The sequence below is a fragment of the Prorops nasuta genome, unplaced genomic scaffold (genome assembly GCF_024137725.1).
Source record: "Prorops nasuta isolate Cenicafe-Biocafe unplaced genomic scaffold, Cenicafe_Pnas_1.2 PNAS00008, whole genome shotgun sequence".
NCBI lineage: Eukaryota > Metazoa > Arthropoda > Insecta > Hymenoptera > Bethylidae > Prorops > Prorops nasuta.
The window spans coordinates 773,480-790,523 of NW_027116805.1; the positions used below are offsets into that span (position 1 = coordinate 773,480).

Genomic DNA, 17,044 nt, shown 5'->3' on the forward strand with positions numbered 1-17,044 from the left:
TTCCTACTCTTGTCAGCAATCGTTTGCTAGCATTTTATTATGATGGATTTGAAGTAATAAGGTTCTGAAGTTAGCTGCGCGCCTTTTTGTACTGTAACCACAGGTTGTAACGGAATATCGTCATAACGTATTGCTGCGAGCGCGTTTGCAACAGTCAGCAAAAAGCTGCAAAAACGTTATGCAAAGTACACGTGCAAGACGCTTGCGACATCCACAAATTGTATATGTTAAAAATGAACAGAGTTTCTTTGGTTACTTGTACCGTTGTTGCAAGTTTCTGTGCTTTGTAGCGCAACTAAAACTTTTTCCAAATGGTACAACTTCTAGCTCCTTCAATAGAGACGCGTACCCAACTGAGTCAAAATTCTGTGTCAAAAGCGCTACAAGTGAAAAATATCACATTTAACACGCATTAAAGTAGTGTACAAGTATAATCGGGGGAGTTTTGGTTCATCGTATTGAATCCACCGACATTTCAAGCTCTAACATTTTAAGTTTAAATTCGTAATCAGTAAAGTTATTCAAGTTGCGCATAATATGCGTCATTACCACTGAAAGGGTTAAATGTCGACACATTAGTGACGAGGGAACGAAATACAGGAATATATTGGTTTGGCAAACAGTCGAGGGAATCGGATGTTTGTCGTATCAAATACAAATGCTCTACCACATTTATAAATTATATTGTAACTAAGAAACGCGCATGAAAATTTTAGTCGCATAAAGCTATATATATATATAGTGTATATTGAATATACAGGTTTATTTATTTTACGCTTCTCTGTTGTGTAAACATCAAACGAAAACACAAAACTTTCTATAGGTTGCATCGGTGTGGACGTAGCTTTTAGCTGTATAGAAATAACCTTTTAGATGGCCATCAAAAGATCAACACACTGCAGATGTTTATTTTTCTCATCGGCCTTGAAAAATGCTGAAAAAAAGTGCACTTGTTAGGAAAATAGTCTATTGTACGGTAGAGAATAAATTTTTATAGGACGTGAAAGTGAAGGGAGGATGGGGGGGGGGGGGAGTGATGTCATTTCGAAGGGTTTATGGGTTCGTGCAGTTTTTAGGGCTACAGGAGAGAGTAGGTGGAGCTAGGGAGGTTGCAGACATTGTCTATCGGCAAATTAAAATTGCCTGGCCGATATTGCATTTGCGACGGCAGTTTTTACTCGGTTGGCCGCTTCGTCGGTTATATTGAATTATTTGGGTACGAGGGCAGCATAGTCGTCGGTTCCACGCTTTTTACCCCAGAAAACGAACATCGTTTTCTCTGTTTCGAAATCAGCCTCGCACACCTCTCTCGAAACGGTCTTCTTCGCCTTTTTCGGGGCCTGATTCGTCGCAAAAAGTATTATAATCAAGGAGCATGAACGTAAAGTATAAAGTTAATCGTTGATCCGTGACGACCTTTAAAGGGAAACAACGAAGACTGGCAGTTTTACTGTGCGGGCTACAGCCCGGAAAACCTCGATCGATCCTAAGAGCGTAATAAACCACCAAGCCAAGCCAATCCACACCGCTCTCTCACCTCTTTTGTGTCGTGCCGTGTCCCGTCGTGCTCGTGGCGTGCCTTGCCACGCCGAACTGTATAACCTCTGTTCTGTATGTACCGACTACCGACCATCCTGTTTAGTTACTCTATACCACTCTACACTTAACGTACGTAGCACCCTACCGTGACGCGACCACGTGATCGTCACGTGATGTCATGCAGTGATATGACTCTGCCACTTCGCGTTTTCAATAACGCAAAAATCGAATGTTTTCGTACCCTCTCTCATTTTCTCCTTTCCAACTTTTATCGCGGATTTGAATTATGGCTGTAGTCCGACTCTCTGACTTAACAGTCTCGTAGTTGCAGTGATGCATCAGCAAAATTGTTGAAGGTGATATACATATCTGTCACTTTGTAATATTTTACCAACGTTACAGAAATATTTCTGCAAACTTGATGCTGATAAGGGTAATAGTAGAAAATCTTCACGATTGTACTGAAAATAGCGCCATAAAGAAACACGACATACGAGAGTTTCCGAACGAACGATAAGATGCCAGAAGACTGAAGTCTCGCGCGCTAGCTGCCAAGTAGTAAAAGTAAGTTGTGATCCGTCACGTCATTGTCACGTGCCACAATAATAACACTGTGTAGGATCCTTTATTTGCGTGATTTCTGCGATGTTCAAAAATCTCTTTTACGTCTTTCAAATTTCATTTTAAGCACAATTATTAACTATTGAACATATCCGGATTATTTCAGAAGATCCGTACAATATGTTCAGAATATAATTTATACTATATATATTTAAGGTTATGCATTATACGCTTATTATTTGCTGAATTAACAAACAGGCGCGCGTAACATATAAGCTATATATTTTTTGCAAGTAAGATGTAAAGAAGGAGGAATAAAAAGAGACACAAAGTTAGAAACTATATATTAATTAAATTATATTGATATGTAGAAAGACAATGAAAAAAGTATGCGAGGTGCCAGAGAATTAAGTCTACTATTTACTGTTCTCATACGGACGTCGTCGTATATTTGTAACTTTTCTCTCTCAACTTTCTCGATTTACACTCTGTTTACCACACTACTAATTATTTAACTAATTAATTCACCAAAAACCGGCTCGGTAATTTAAAAGCGAAATACAAAAGCACGTGATTAAAAAAATACATTTTTATTCAATTTTATCGATTTTTTTTTACATCAAGTAGAGGGTGTAATTACAATATTGAATTTTTTATACTGATGGGTCTTTGCATTGTTTATAACTAGAAGCAGAATATTTAAATCGATTGAAAAGTAATTAAAAAATAGTAAATATTATATTGTGCTTTCAGCAAAAACCTATTGAGAACAAATAGCCAGCTAAGTAGTTTAATACGTTGGTACTCATTTTGAATTCGACGATGGACGACAAAAGCATTCCTTTTTTCTCTTCAATTTTATAGAAAACAATTATGATTTGTTTTTAAGTTAAAAAAAAATTACAAACGTTTGAGTTTAGAGACCGAAGGATTGGACGACTAGACGGCATTTACATCAACGGGTTAACACAAGAGCTAAAGATAACAAAAACGAAGCGTATTATATTGGAGTATACAAACTGTGGTATCAAATTCTCTTTGAGTAATTTATAAAGTGAAAAAATGTGAAATATGTGCGAATACTCCCGACCTTGGCACATTTATCGATACATAAAATAGAAAAAGAGAAGAATTTTGCGATTTTTTTTTAAACGGAGCTTTGAAATGGCCAATTATCGCGTTATCTGAATAACTGCAAGCTGTATGCATGTACAAGTGGCGCATACCGTGAAACCAATGAGACAAGCACGAAAAGCTGCCGTCGCCGCGTCGTTGCAGTTACTGCATTAATTTATGCGTAACAACCGCACTCTCGGTCATCGAGTTTCCAGTTTCCTCCTCCCTGCATCCACTAACGATCGATCGAAACTTTTCATTTATGAGCCACGTGCTCCCACTCTCTTCTGATTTATCTCTTGGCGTTAAGTATTTATCACTATAGCGTTTAGTTACAAATTTGAGTCTCTTAATGGTTACTGAAATCTTTCCAATTGAGCACACTATATTTTACCCGAACCCATTGTCGTGCTTAGATGGTTTTTCTCAGTGGCCTGGTTTCGTTAAGTGAAACCCAAATGCATTAAAAATTTACTCATTAATATAATCTATATTATTAAAGCAGAAATTTATGCGGTATCGCAGAATATCTTCCGGTATCAACCGGAAATGTGGAATTTATTAGTTAAAGTGTGTGGCAAAAATAATCACATCGCGACAAGCTATTTTTTTAATTCGTAATAATTATTATATACAACTTTGGACAATGTTTTACTATGATCATCAGCTATTTTAAGAATAAACATTCCACGATATAAATAGAACTCGTTTAAAATGAGTTTTGCATATGTTGAAAAAAACATTTCACCTTGAAAACGAGTGCTTTTATATCACGCATATGCCGAGTCTTACAGGATATGTACTATACTTATAGCTAATGTTTTATTTTTCTGCTTAAATAGAATACTACCCTTAAAGCACACAGCTGGCAGCAGCTGCAGTCTTTAAGATTTCTAACTGAAAAGGAGGAATGTGGAAAGAAAAAAAGAATAATTTAATTTAATAAAAAGTTATGAAAATAAATGACATTTCTAAAGCACTCAATGTACCAAGTGGAAGATAGCGCGATCAAAGTTTTAAGACAAATATTTAAAAGCTATATCAAGGAAATTCAGGAAACGTATATATAGCGTTAAAAATTGAACGCTTATATATATTAACCCTGAATACGCTCGTCCAAACGTAGCTGAGACGTATAACCGTAAGCGCAATGATCAAACTTTTCATTTTATAACTCCTACAAGAAATCACTTACAGAACTCCTGCACATTGCTAATAAAGACTACCTATTTCATATTATCTTTTTCTTTTATAAAAATATTAAAATTTGCGTAATACGTTTAAATAAAAAAAGAATGTAGTATATTTTGGTAGCGTTCGAGTGGAGGAAAGCTTTTACGAAAGGTGGCTGAGCAGTTTCAAAGACCGGCTGGAACTTAAAATAAATAGGACGACGAGAGGCAATAGAGCTCATTTTGCAAGGGACAGATATGTAGATGAAGTTTTCTAAATAATGTGAAAGACAAAAAGGTGGAATTCTTGGGGCGATATGAGGCGAAAGAAACTCGTTCAATGTTCCATAGCCAACCTCGACCTAGAACGAAGGAGGAAAGTTCCGAAAAGTCGAGCCAAATCCCGATTGCTTCCAGTGTGGCGGCATTTCAAGGGCGCATGCTGTTCCGACGTACATCGGGGCTGTATTAACTGGTCGGCGTTGAAAAATTTATCGAACGCCGTTTGTAAAAGAGCGCTAACCACTGCGGAACATAAATAACCCCGGAGATGCTTTGGACAGTTGAATTTCAAATAGCGGACTACTGGCACGGAGGCTTTAACTATTTCAAACGAAAGAACACTGTATACGCAAAAACATAGAAAAGAAAAGCATAAATTTTCAACTATCACGATAAAGCATTACTTTTCAAACTAAGTATCTCTCTCTCTCTCTCTTTCTCTCTCTCTTCAGGGATTTTTATTTTTGAATTTTTGGCAAAACTACCTATAGTCAACCCTTTCAATTTCCGACTTTGTAGCGTGATGATAATCTTGGCAGAGTTGGATATAGTAAACACGACGCTAATTATTTCTTACTCAAATTCTAATTTCCCAACTCTTTGCTACTAAACTTTTTTCCAAACATTCTTTTTTTTTATTTTAAGTTTTCTACGTTCGAAGAGTTTTAATAGACGTGTTTGGAATATAATTGCTCAAAGTTTTATGGGCTAAGAATTGTATTTAATGTGTTAAAAAATAAGAGATTTGACTTTCTAAATAAATACTACATAAAAACATAATATTATTAAAGATATCTAATATTGCATATATATTAGTTAGCCAAGTTTTAAATTTAAAATAAAAAAAACCTTCTCTCCAATTGAATAATTAAAATTGAAATATCGAAAAATAATATGAAACAAGATATTTCTTGTTCGTTATTTACATCAATTACCATTTTGATACCTGTCAATCTCTTTCTCTAATTGACCTTGATAATTAATCTTGTAAGAAAATTACATTTTTCCTTAGATTTCAATTAACGAGATGTCATTTTCATCGTCGAAAGTTATTTAAAAATTCAAAATATTTGTATAGTAAAAAACGATATTTATAAAACTTTTAACGATTATTTGAAAAAATCGAAAATGGTGAGTGTGTCTGGCTTGTACAGATAGATATCTAGAGAGAGCTACGTTTTTAATGCCAAGAGATAAATCAGAAGAAAATGCCGTTTCCACGTAATAGCTCCCATTTCCTTTACTGTATTTTAATTGAGTTTTGCGTAACTCAAAAAATGGGAGTTCCACTGAGAAACGACAACTGTAAAGAGTGAAAGTGTATTATCAAGATCCTGTAGTGAATACTAAACATGACAAGAATTTATTTAATTTCTCTGAAGGATTCTGACTCCATTAAGCTCAAAGTTTTAGACAAATTAACGTTGTTTCTGATTTGCAATATATATTAAAAATGATCGAAGAATATTTTAGGATTGCGGATTATATTTGAATTGATTTAACAGAATGTGGTTGCTTTTGCAGTATGTATCGAGCATGGGAACGGGTGGACAAGCGAGTAACGTGAGCTACAGCAGTGTCAGTCAAAGCAGCGACGGAGGTGTCTGCAGCGCGACTGGAGCTGGACCCCCAAGTGGAGGAATGTGACGTCATACGGGGACCCGAGCAGGCCCACGACGAGACAGGGCTATTCGTTTTCGCGATACGTGATTGTAGTTATCCAACAAAGTTCAAAGGCGAAAACTCTTTGTGATCGGCAGCAAAATCGACAAAAGTAACAAATACTACCTGCTCTTCGGTCCCTACTAGAAACGGTTAATACTTGCTGCTTTACGACAACAAATTAAACTTTAAAATACTGCGTGTATATTTGTCACACATAATAAATACATCGAGTCACGAAAGCATCCGAACACTATAACATTCGCAACTATTAAAAAGTCATAATATGTGTAGCGAGGAGTTTAAATATTTTATCAAATATGGGGCAGCAAAATGAAAACGTTATTCGATAATATAATCTAGCTTGTACAACGTGCAAAAACATATGTGTATTATTATGGTTAGAAAACGCTCCCGGGTAAAAAATATATATTTTCCGATGAATGAAAATTTAATATTGTTTAGTCGAGATAATTTAAACTATATTTATACACAAAAGAAATCATGAATCGATTCGAATTCCAGTAGTTAAATACTAGGGTGGCTCTTTTAATGATACTGAAAATTGATAGCAATAAACAATAATAAATATATATAAAAATATTTTTAAAACCTTATAGAATTACGCATTTATTTTGCTAATAGGACATTTTTTTTAAACAGTCGGATTTCGATGTATGTTTGCTTGCCTACAATTTTTATACAATTTTTATACGTTGTATAGACAGCAAATTCAGAATATTTTGATGTACCTATAAGTACAAAATTCTGTATGTGTTTTCTCAGGGAAATTGAGGGAATTTTGTGGAAACTAAACGAGAAACTACTGCAGTATTTGCAATTGGCGTGCTAAAGAGAAAAAAAAGAAACCAGAATTTCACTACGTTCCCTTTTTTCGTTCAATTATATCTCTTCGATGAAAATGGTGACTTTTATTTTTTATTATTATTATTTCACTAGGTTTACCACGAATTGAAAAACACCAATATGGTTGAATTTGCAGCCTCTACGTCGTATTAAAATCGTGGTCGTAAAGATTGTACGTTTTCACGTTGAATTGTCCTGATTACTTCTTAAATCTTCTCTCCTATCATGGATAGAATCTATTTTGTTAAATACTTTAATTAATTACATATAATTACTTGTTGATAGATCCGAATGCTTTTGCTGATTGTTCGATCACTTTCGTGACTTGTTGAATGTTTATTGACTGCGAAATATAGAGATCCAAAACTCGACCCTATTATTATTATTATACCATAGAAAACGAAAGAGATAAAAAGAATGTATTAGATCTAAAATACTTTCCAAATTGATTAAAGCATTTAGATACATAGAAATGGTGACTATGAGGATAACCCTTAAAAAGTCTCTCTCATCGAGTGTTAATTGTTTTATTTAATAAAACATTTCTTTAGAAATTATAATAATTAATAAGTTGAGGGTATTTAAAAGCATTATGCACAATCTATACTCATTTAAGATATAGAATAATCTTGGGTTTTGAAAAAAAAGCTTAGCAATTGCAGAATTCTTTAGTTCTTTCTAATTGCTTTAGTTACTACTATCGCTTTGTTTTCTGAAACAGTGTTTCATCTAATGCGTTTGTCGTTTTCTATGAAATTAAAAATTATTGTACATAAGCGCATTTGCATGTACAGAATACCCAGTTCACTCGACCATTTATATGTATAGTCTATTCTTGACTGTTTTTAGATGGTAGAAAGAAATGTTTAGAATGAATAAGTTCATAAGAATAAATCTCTCTCTTATCTGAAAACATTAGTATTTATTTTGTAGATAAGACTGCAATTTGTGTTAAACAAACTCCGACTTATGTTAATACTATATGAATAAGTCTAAATGCAGTTTAGTTATACAAAAATTATCATATTTTAGAAATGCCTAATATCAGCTGGACAAAAGGAAATTAAAAAAGCAAAGTAAAGCTTTCTTGATATTTCTTACTACCATGAAAAACAAATAAGATCTTTAACATAGTTAAGTTATAGATATATTAAGGTCCCTTGTTACAAATACATAAACATGCACGCACATACTTGCATGGATTGAACGGATATTGTTTATGTGTATTTTGAATGTATATATATTTGTAAATAATATATACATATACTGCGAGCTCGTTCCACTTAATGTTCATAGCACTCACTTATGTATAGTCTAAGTAATAAGTATTATAGCATTTATGTGCAATTGTGAGCGTTACGAATATCAAGTTGAACACGCTTTAAGAATATAGAATTTTTTTTCTTACTTGGACGCAGTTTACCATGCTATCTGCCAAAGCCATCAGACGGGTCTTCTACGATAAATACAGCGTTATTAGAAAGAAAAATTTAATCTATACGATATGTGTGAATATGAGAAGTGATGTGGACCATAAGAAAACAATGTAAGCTGCGTGTATAAATGTGTTAATATGTTAATAGGAAATTAATACTTCTTTAATAAAAAGAGATACTATTTATGCAACATGTTAGAAGCGATAGCATGGAGATATAGAGAATTTAGGAAAGTTTTTTATGACTATTATTGATAAGGTCACATTGCCTTGTGCATCTCGACATTTAATCATTGCGTTTACGGACTTGCGATTAATACTTTTGTTCATAATAATATATCTATCATATACTACTATAAAATTGTCGTTTAAGAGTTTTAATGTAAATAAATCCACGCGAAATGACTGAATTTTTGTTAGACAAATGATTGTATAGTATTTAGTAAGAATAAGTAACAGAGGGACAAAAACGTTATAATATATCGGCTTAATATAAATAATATTAAATCGTGTTTCGAGTGATTTAAAGGCTGGTTCAAAGCTTTTACATAAAAGGAGAGCGCACAACGTTTATTCTTTGTGGATTCAATATATATGGCCATGCCGAAAAGAAAAGTATTATTCAATTGTTAAGAAGATAATAAATTAATACTATAAGAGTAAACATGATTGCAGGGATGAAATTATTTGCATTATTCACCGTTTATCTAAACTGGAATAATTATTAATTGATTATAATTTAGCAGATAGTGAGCTTAATTTTGTATTTAAGCTTCTCTATTACTAAAGCTTTAATTAAAGAGGTGCAATAAATAAACAAATTGATCAATAAGTCTGTAAGTGCGCAGTTTAACAAGTGTGTAATAAATTATGGAAAAAGCAATATTTAAATATTAAACGGTGAAGTAGAAGATCTAGAATGACGATTTTGATCTAGCGAATACCGCAAAGTTTCAATGAATTTCAAAAGTCAAACAACCCATACAGCACACTTGACTAAGAATTGTCTTGTAGACATCTTTTATATAGTCATCCAATTGACTAAAAGACACCTAAAATATGTCTTTAAGCCACTAGGTGCTCTATGGGAATAATTTGTGTAAATATGAAAGGTAAAAAGTTGAGCTCAAATGAAATTAAATTTTATTCGCATTTATTGCTATTGCCAACCTCTAAATTTTATCAAATAACATTTTTTTTCTCTTTTGTTATGCATTTCGATAGACGCTCCGATAGATGTTCGTTGAAGCTGTATTAAATAAAAAGTTTAACTGCTTTTTGACAATATTTACCCTTTTGCACCTTTGAAATATTTCATGCGAGCGGAACAAATAAGAAATAAAAACATAACGGAGAGTACCGTACGTGCTACATGTGTACAATAGAATTAATTATAGCAATATATTAGTAAAAATAATTAGTCCCATTAGGCTAAACTGAATAGAAATTGTACTCAACAAAAATAATATAATAAATAATCACTACTATAATGTTTACACGATAAAATACAGAGACGAAAATATTATTGAAAAATATAATTTTTATTCAAAATTATTCTACTTCCAACGTTCGAATTCGCAGTTTAAATTGTTACCAACATTGATATGTATATGTATATATGCTTTATTTATATATTTTAAACTTTCAATACTTCAAATTTGAAAAAGTTTACTCTGATAAAAATCGTAATTTATGTGACAAAAGTTTATTGGAGGTAATAATGTGTAAAATGTTGATAAATTTTCAGTTTCGCCATATTTCCAACCAAAGACGAAATCATATAATAAGATATAAAAATAGCGTCGATTTTTTTTTTCAATTTAAATTAATTTCACACTAATATTGATAATATTAATCAGCTTTTAAGATTTCTCCTGCATGTAAATAAGTTCATCCTAAGTAACGTCACTATTTATTATTAGGACATCAAATGAGCTATTCTGTCGTCTTAAATTAAGAAAGCAGTACCTCCATTTTCCGTAATTTTCTTTTTTATTAATCCTGTATTGCCTCTTTATACTATTACACGATAATTTACAAAATTCTTGCCTGCACTTCTCTTGATTTAGTAGCGAGCTATTTAAAATGTTGTAAGTCCAGATTTTAACAACTATCCGCAAGCTAAAATACAATGTATAAGACTACAAATTTGTGGAAATACTACTACTTTTTTAGCACGACAGTATTAATCACTCCAGATATTTATTCATATTACCTCCAAAATTATAAAATATTAATTTTCTGTTTGATCTTATGCTGTAATTGCTGCATTACAAACCTTTTTGTTTGATTCAACTTCAGAGCTAGTAACAGTAATTAGATTCATTTTTGTAATTCATTCATATACAAAGTACTTAATTTTCCGTTTGATCAGAATTTTTTTTTATAATGTCTAAAAATGTCTTGAAATTCGACCATTATTTTACCATAATTTCTTTATGCTTATAGAGAAAAGTATGGCTTTAAAATAAATGCGACGTATATACAGAAATTTGTAAATATTATAAATTAATAAAAATATTCGACGTTCCCACCTACTTCACACTATTTAGAATATCTGAATATTTACATTTATACTTTATTAGTGGAGTGCAGTGATGAAAGATTGTAAGAATTCGGAACCCCCATCATGATCCTCACCTCCTAGGTAAAGGTAAAGAGAGTCAAAGTGGGGATTCAAAATTTTTACAATCTTTCATATAGCTGATGAGGTTTATAATACCAAATAGAACTTACGCTGAAAGATTAATTGCACAAACAAATTACAGAAGACTGTCGCATAAAATACGCTAAAAAAGGGGCATTTTACTTAACCTCCATAAAAACAAAACGAAGTGATCCGTTGTAGTGGAAAAAATGTTTAATCGCGAAGCAAAACTTTCAACTTTACATCCTGTTACTATTGTAAATAAAAGCAACTATTGAACTAACATGTTGTTTTATATCATTATTATGATTTTAATTTTACATATATATTTAGTAAAAAATATTTTACAATAAATTATATACAATTTCTAGCCTATGAGAAAAAATCTACGGCGAAGATGACAATGCGAATTTGATAAATTATTTAAGTTTTTCAAACAGAAAAAAGAATCACTTTATAATAAATGTCGCGAATAAGTTGATTAAATAAACCAAGATTAATAATACGAACCAAATAACGAAAGCGTATACTCGTTTGGTATATATAACTATTGGCGATGAAACTTATTTATCAATCATATATGTTTACGATTGATAAATATCTATCATTTAAATTTTAAACAAGTTGATCTAAAATATAACATAATTCAGCATGTAATGGGAGATCTATGTTTAAAAATAAAATAAGCATGTTGTTAACAAAAATAAAATCTAGCATCATAAATACGTTACTTCTGTACAGTAAAGATCATACGTACAATCATTATAGAAACTCTGATATCTAAAGAAAAATAAAAGCCCCCCTATAATGTATATATTAAATAATAAATAAAACATTAGGCATGAATGCACCACTTTCTAAATATTATAATTGTAAGCGATAGATTGTGACTGAACGTCAAACTACTGTAACTCACGTAAAAGACCCGTATTAAAAACACTTAAGGTACATCTAACAAAATGTGTCTCTCAATATGCTGTCCTTTATAAATAAATGAATTAAGAAATCATTATAGCATATTCTTTGCCTTGTCAATTATTCAAACGAAGAAACTATCTATTAGCTAGTATAGGTGTTTGTTCACAAAAATTATAAGGATTGTTTTATATATAAATTATAACAAGATTCCATATAACACACACATAAATAAAACTGAAATTTTTATTTATTCTGCACAATGATTATCAGTATTTAAAATTTAATTATTTGCCATCAAAGGCACTAGTTTTTGATCAGTTAAGAAAGATTTTCGCGCCGCATTTAATAATAAACTGAACAATCAGAAGAAAACATAAAATGTTTGATTTTCCAGTGGAAGATAAAACATTGAAGCTTTATGTAAAAATTAAAATAATGATGAAATTACAAAATAATTAAATGGATAATAAAATAATATCATTGTGAATCACAAAGAGACTAATTTTTTATCACTTTGTTTCATCCACAGTAGAAACTCATGTTCAGGACAAGAGCTACATTCTAATCACAGATATTTCGTCAATGTATTGGTCGAAATGATAAAAATCTTATTCAAATGCAACTATTTCACACAATAATTATTATATATTTCTACATGATTAAACTCTCCAAATTACGCTTCTCACTTACCGATTTGGTTTAAATAACGTGCGCTCAATTGGAACTTTCAAATTGTATTTTTAGTTTTCCTTTATGTGTTAATTTTAATATATATACATATATATATTTATAATAAATTGCAATACGATAAATATAAAAAATAATTTTTCGCCAAACTGATCACAAATTGGGAGCAATTATATAGCAACTAGTGCCTCAATGGTATAAACATGTATGTGTCCAAATACTTGTACAAGAATATTATAAGATTACAAAACCTATGTAAATAAACGTTTCTTTATAATAAATTTAACGCACAATAAGCAGTTTTACGAAAGTTAATAATAATAATAATTCACATGTTTTTTCTATTTTAAAATACAAAATATTCGTTATTTTTTGCAAAATAATCCAGTAAATGTAATTATAGCAGAAACTTACAAAAAATTCTTTTAATTCCTTGTATGCAAGAAATAAAAAACTATGCTGTAAGACATTTTCAAAAACCTTGATATAAAGCTGCTATTTACTATTCCAATTGGGAATAAATTGTTTATGATTCAAAATAATTACTAAAGCTAATGTAATTTAATATTTTAGTAGTATACAATGCAGGTTGCCGTTGAGACACTGTGCCATCATTAAGGAAGCTGCTTCCGAAATTATAAAATATATGATGACAATCTGTTATACTTTGAAGGTTTTAAATTATTAGACTTTCAAATCAGCTAATAGTGTACTCATAAATATGCGTTAAACAATTTGCTTTAAAACATTAACCAGTCTACAGTAATTGAAGTAATAAACATCTCCAGAATAATAGTAGTTAATTGTCTGTTACATTTAGAAGACAAGACCAGTTTTTTAAAAATAAGAAAAGATACTTTGGAGTATTTCTTCATATGTTTAAGATAATATTTTAATATCGCAATACTAAGCGATTAATTGACGTGATTTTTTGAATTCACGTAAATAATTTTAACGCAAAAACATACATATTAAGTTAAACATTAGAACATTTTTATGTATGTACATAAATATTCCGTAAAAAAAGTGTTTTTCTAATAAAGATATTCTTAACATAATGTCCTTAAATCAGCAATCAAGCATTAATAATTCATCTTATGTATATTAATAATTTTTTCGGGATTGTGTGGAGGATGTAAATGTCAATGAATTATGGTCTTTTCTATTTACCTCCTGTAGAGACGATACCGCCTCTTGATAACAGTTTAAGATTCCTCGAAAATTTTACAATATAATAGTATTTTTACTTCGAATCTCATACAATATTTATAAAAACTTCATCTTATTATTGATCTTTGGTACATATGTTTTTTTATATTATAAATGAAATTTTGAAGAAAATACATTTACAATTAGTATTTCCACAAGTATTTTATTTTATATGGAACGCACTTCGCTCCAATAATTATGCTAGTATAAACATGCTATTGTCATTTTTAAATAGCGTTTGTACATACTTATTCACCATCTAATGTAGCTTCTGTATTCTTCATTAATGCTTATTCTTTTTATAGTTTCATATCCTAAAATAATAGAGAAACTGAAACAAGCTGATTGTACAAGTCGTGCTGAAAGTCCTTTTGTGAACATCTGTAATCCTTCTTCTAACCAAAGTACTTTAAACGCATTGCACATACTATCCAATCTTTGGACTTGTAATCTTGCCCGTACAACATCCAATGGATTAGTTATAATAGTAGTTGTAAATCCACCCAGTGTACCAGCCACTGCTTGAATAAATAAATGAGATATCCACGTGGGAAGAATTTTTACAAGTTCATCTATAAATATAAATTTTAAATCAAACTTTAAGTAATCTGTTAACACAAACTGCATTTTACCTTGATAAACTGTATACAATCCCCACCATAACGCACTATTTGGAACATATGCACATAATGATGCAATATATCCTCGATAAAAACCTCTGAATCCATCTCTCTGATGAATTTTCCTAACAATTTGACCAGAAATGTGGGCTCTTGACATCCCAGGCTCTAAAGTTAAGCCTAAAGGATTCATTCCCATCTGTACAGTACAAGAAATAACTATTTGAGCTATACAACAATAAAAGGCAGTAAAAACACTTATATTACTAAAACAGTTCCGTGATTCAATATGCCTTTATGGCTTTCCTCACTTACAGTATCCATATAAAATTTGCCATGCTTTGTATTATTGATTCCAAGCACCATTAGATGCTGACTGAGAACATCAAAAGGAACTATTATTGTTTGTCCTACTACACTAGCACAGCCCCCTCCTATCAATGCTTTTATACGAGAGTCTAACTGGCTTGTGAAAGGATCTTGTCCTAGTAAATGACGTACTCCTTCGTATGTTGAGACATAAAATACTCCTGATACAATTTGGATTGAGCTTATCCAAAATCCACGATAAAGACCAGAGAAGCCTTCGACTTTGTAAATTTTTCGATATGCATCGATCATTCCTAAAAATATCTTTATTTATAATCACAATATTTTGAAATTTACAATCATTAAATAGAAACTATAATGTAATAGAAAAAAACAATGGAAAGGATAAAACTCTAACTGTACCTTTAAGAAAAAATCTATAGTAATCTATCGATTATATATTTAGCTTATAATATATGCTTATGATATGTTTTACCTGTATACATATGATTTTTTCTTTGAATTTGAAGACGTGTTTTGATTACAGTGAGTGGGTATAAACAGCATCTTACTGAAAAAGTTGACAGCATACTTAAAGGAAAAAACTTTGTCTTGTCCATCATATCCCATTCTATTGTTCGAATAGTTGGTGTGTCTACAGCTGACATTGTATTTATGAGGATAATTTGAAATTTTCTTTAATGTTAAAATATTTTGCTTAGCAAATGGTTGACAAAAGCTATTATCCACATTGATCCAGCACATTTCACTAGTTGACTTTGGGCATTACTACCCACAGTAACCTTAAATTTAAAAAAAATAATATTTGTTTAATATATAACAGAATGCTTTTAAGAATTTTTTGTTTATGAAATAGTTAAAATAAGAAAGGTAAGTTGTAGGGTTTTACAAATAATTATATTAAACTTTCATCAATTTAGTTCTTAGTAATAAATATATATAAACTTACACATTTTAGCACATATATAATGGAATAATTTAATAAAGAAAAACAATATGTAATCAGTTTTAAATTAATCTGAAGTCTTAAAATATGTAATTACACGTGCAACTCTGAACATCTAGTATCATTTTAAGATAAATAGTCTTTGGACCTTTAAAAATGTTGCCATTGAAAAAACAGCACACTTTAAATACAAATTACATCCAATAGTAGGAAGATAAAGAGTATCATATAAATTATACTTACGATGATGTAACAAGAATAAATACAATTTTTTCAGTGATCACGCTGATACGTGTCTCTTATAATACTTATAATTCAGTGAATAAAAATTTATTTCACACTTAAAACATTTTCTGAAAGAAAGTGTCAATTTCTGGTTCTAATGTTAGTCTAGTAAATTGAGTTTTTATTTATCAGCGCCACACAAATAAATTTTTTCTACACAATACTATAAAATATGTACAAATGGTAGATACTATGGAATATAATCAGTTGGAATATTAGCAAATTACGAGCCTTATTGTGACTTTAGCCGCTCCGACTGATAATCTTTTTTCTTTTGTGTCTGTCTCTGTCTCTGTGATCTGTCCCGTGTGGTCCTGTTCCGGTTGTCCGTGTCCGTAATTATCATGTGATAATCCACAGTCCGTTATCCATAGTCCGGTCCGATCCAAAATTATCTTCTGTTTGTATAAAAATAAATGATTAAAGTAGAGCACTAGAGCCAGGGCAGCTAGGCTAGGCCCAGTCCGGCCCAGAGCCCAGGGCCCAGGGGGCTCCAGTCCTGCGTGATCGATTAAACATTTGCATGCAATGGTTAGTTCCAGCAGACACTCAACGGTTTCAGTTGCTAAATAAAATATACTTATGATAGGCGAATTTTAACCGATCAACCAATCATAGGTGTATTTTACTTAGCAGCTGAGACCGCTGAGTGTCGGCTGGAAACACCCAACCCAATACGTTCGGAAATATCATCCGGGTGGTGTTTTTAAACGTAAGTTAAAAAAACGATCCTAGGATTTACGACACTTTATGAGATGTGTGAAATTT

The 17,044-nt window shown here is 31.3% G+C and overlaps 2 protein-coding genes across 5 annotated transcripts in view; one reads left to right on the plus strand and one right to left on the minus strand.

Moving 5' to 3' along the window:
* Positions 1 to 12,289, plus strand: part of Dop1R2 (dopamine receptor 2) — an 89,549-nt gene extending 77,260 nt beyond the window's left edge. For 2 of the 3 annotated variants that reach the window (XM_066730552.1, XM_066730553.1), the window contains one exon: positions 6,195 to 12,289. In XM_066730552.1, coding sequence (XP_066586649.1) covers positions 6,195 to 6,317 — 123 coding nt within the window. In that variant the 3' untranslated portion in view covers positions 6,318 to 12,289. The remainder of the gene's footprint in view (positions 1 to 6,194) is intronic. The other variant, XR_010822961.1, reaches the window with a different exon arrangement.
* A 1,592-nt stretch (positions 12,290 to 13,881) lies between these two features.
* LOC136775617 (solute carrier family 25 member 44) lies at positions 13,882 to 16,797 on the minus strand. Of its 2 annotated transcripts, none has more exons than XM_066730562.1 (5): positions 16,235 to 16,797; positions 15,521 to 15,827; positions 15,031 to 15,338; positions 14,728 to 14,914; positions 13,882 to 14,667 (listed from the first exon to the last, which is right to left on the minus strand). In XM_066730562.1, exons 2-5 carry the CDS (start codon positions 15,690 to 15,692, stop codon positions 14,348 to 14,350), a joined length of 987 nt encoding a protein of 328 aa, XP_066586659.1. In that variant the 5' UTR covers positions 15,693 to 15,827; positions 16,235 to 16,797; the 3' UTR covers positions 13,882 to 14,347. The 2 variants fall into 2 exon arrangements, with proteins under 2 accessions (XP_066586659.1, XP_066586660.1); XM_066730563.1 differs by lacking the exon at positions 16,235 to 16,797 and adding an exon at positions 15,995 to 16,139.
* Positions 16,798 to 17,044: the final 247 nt, after the last annotated feature.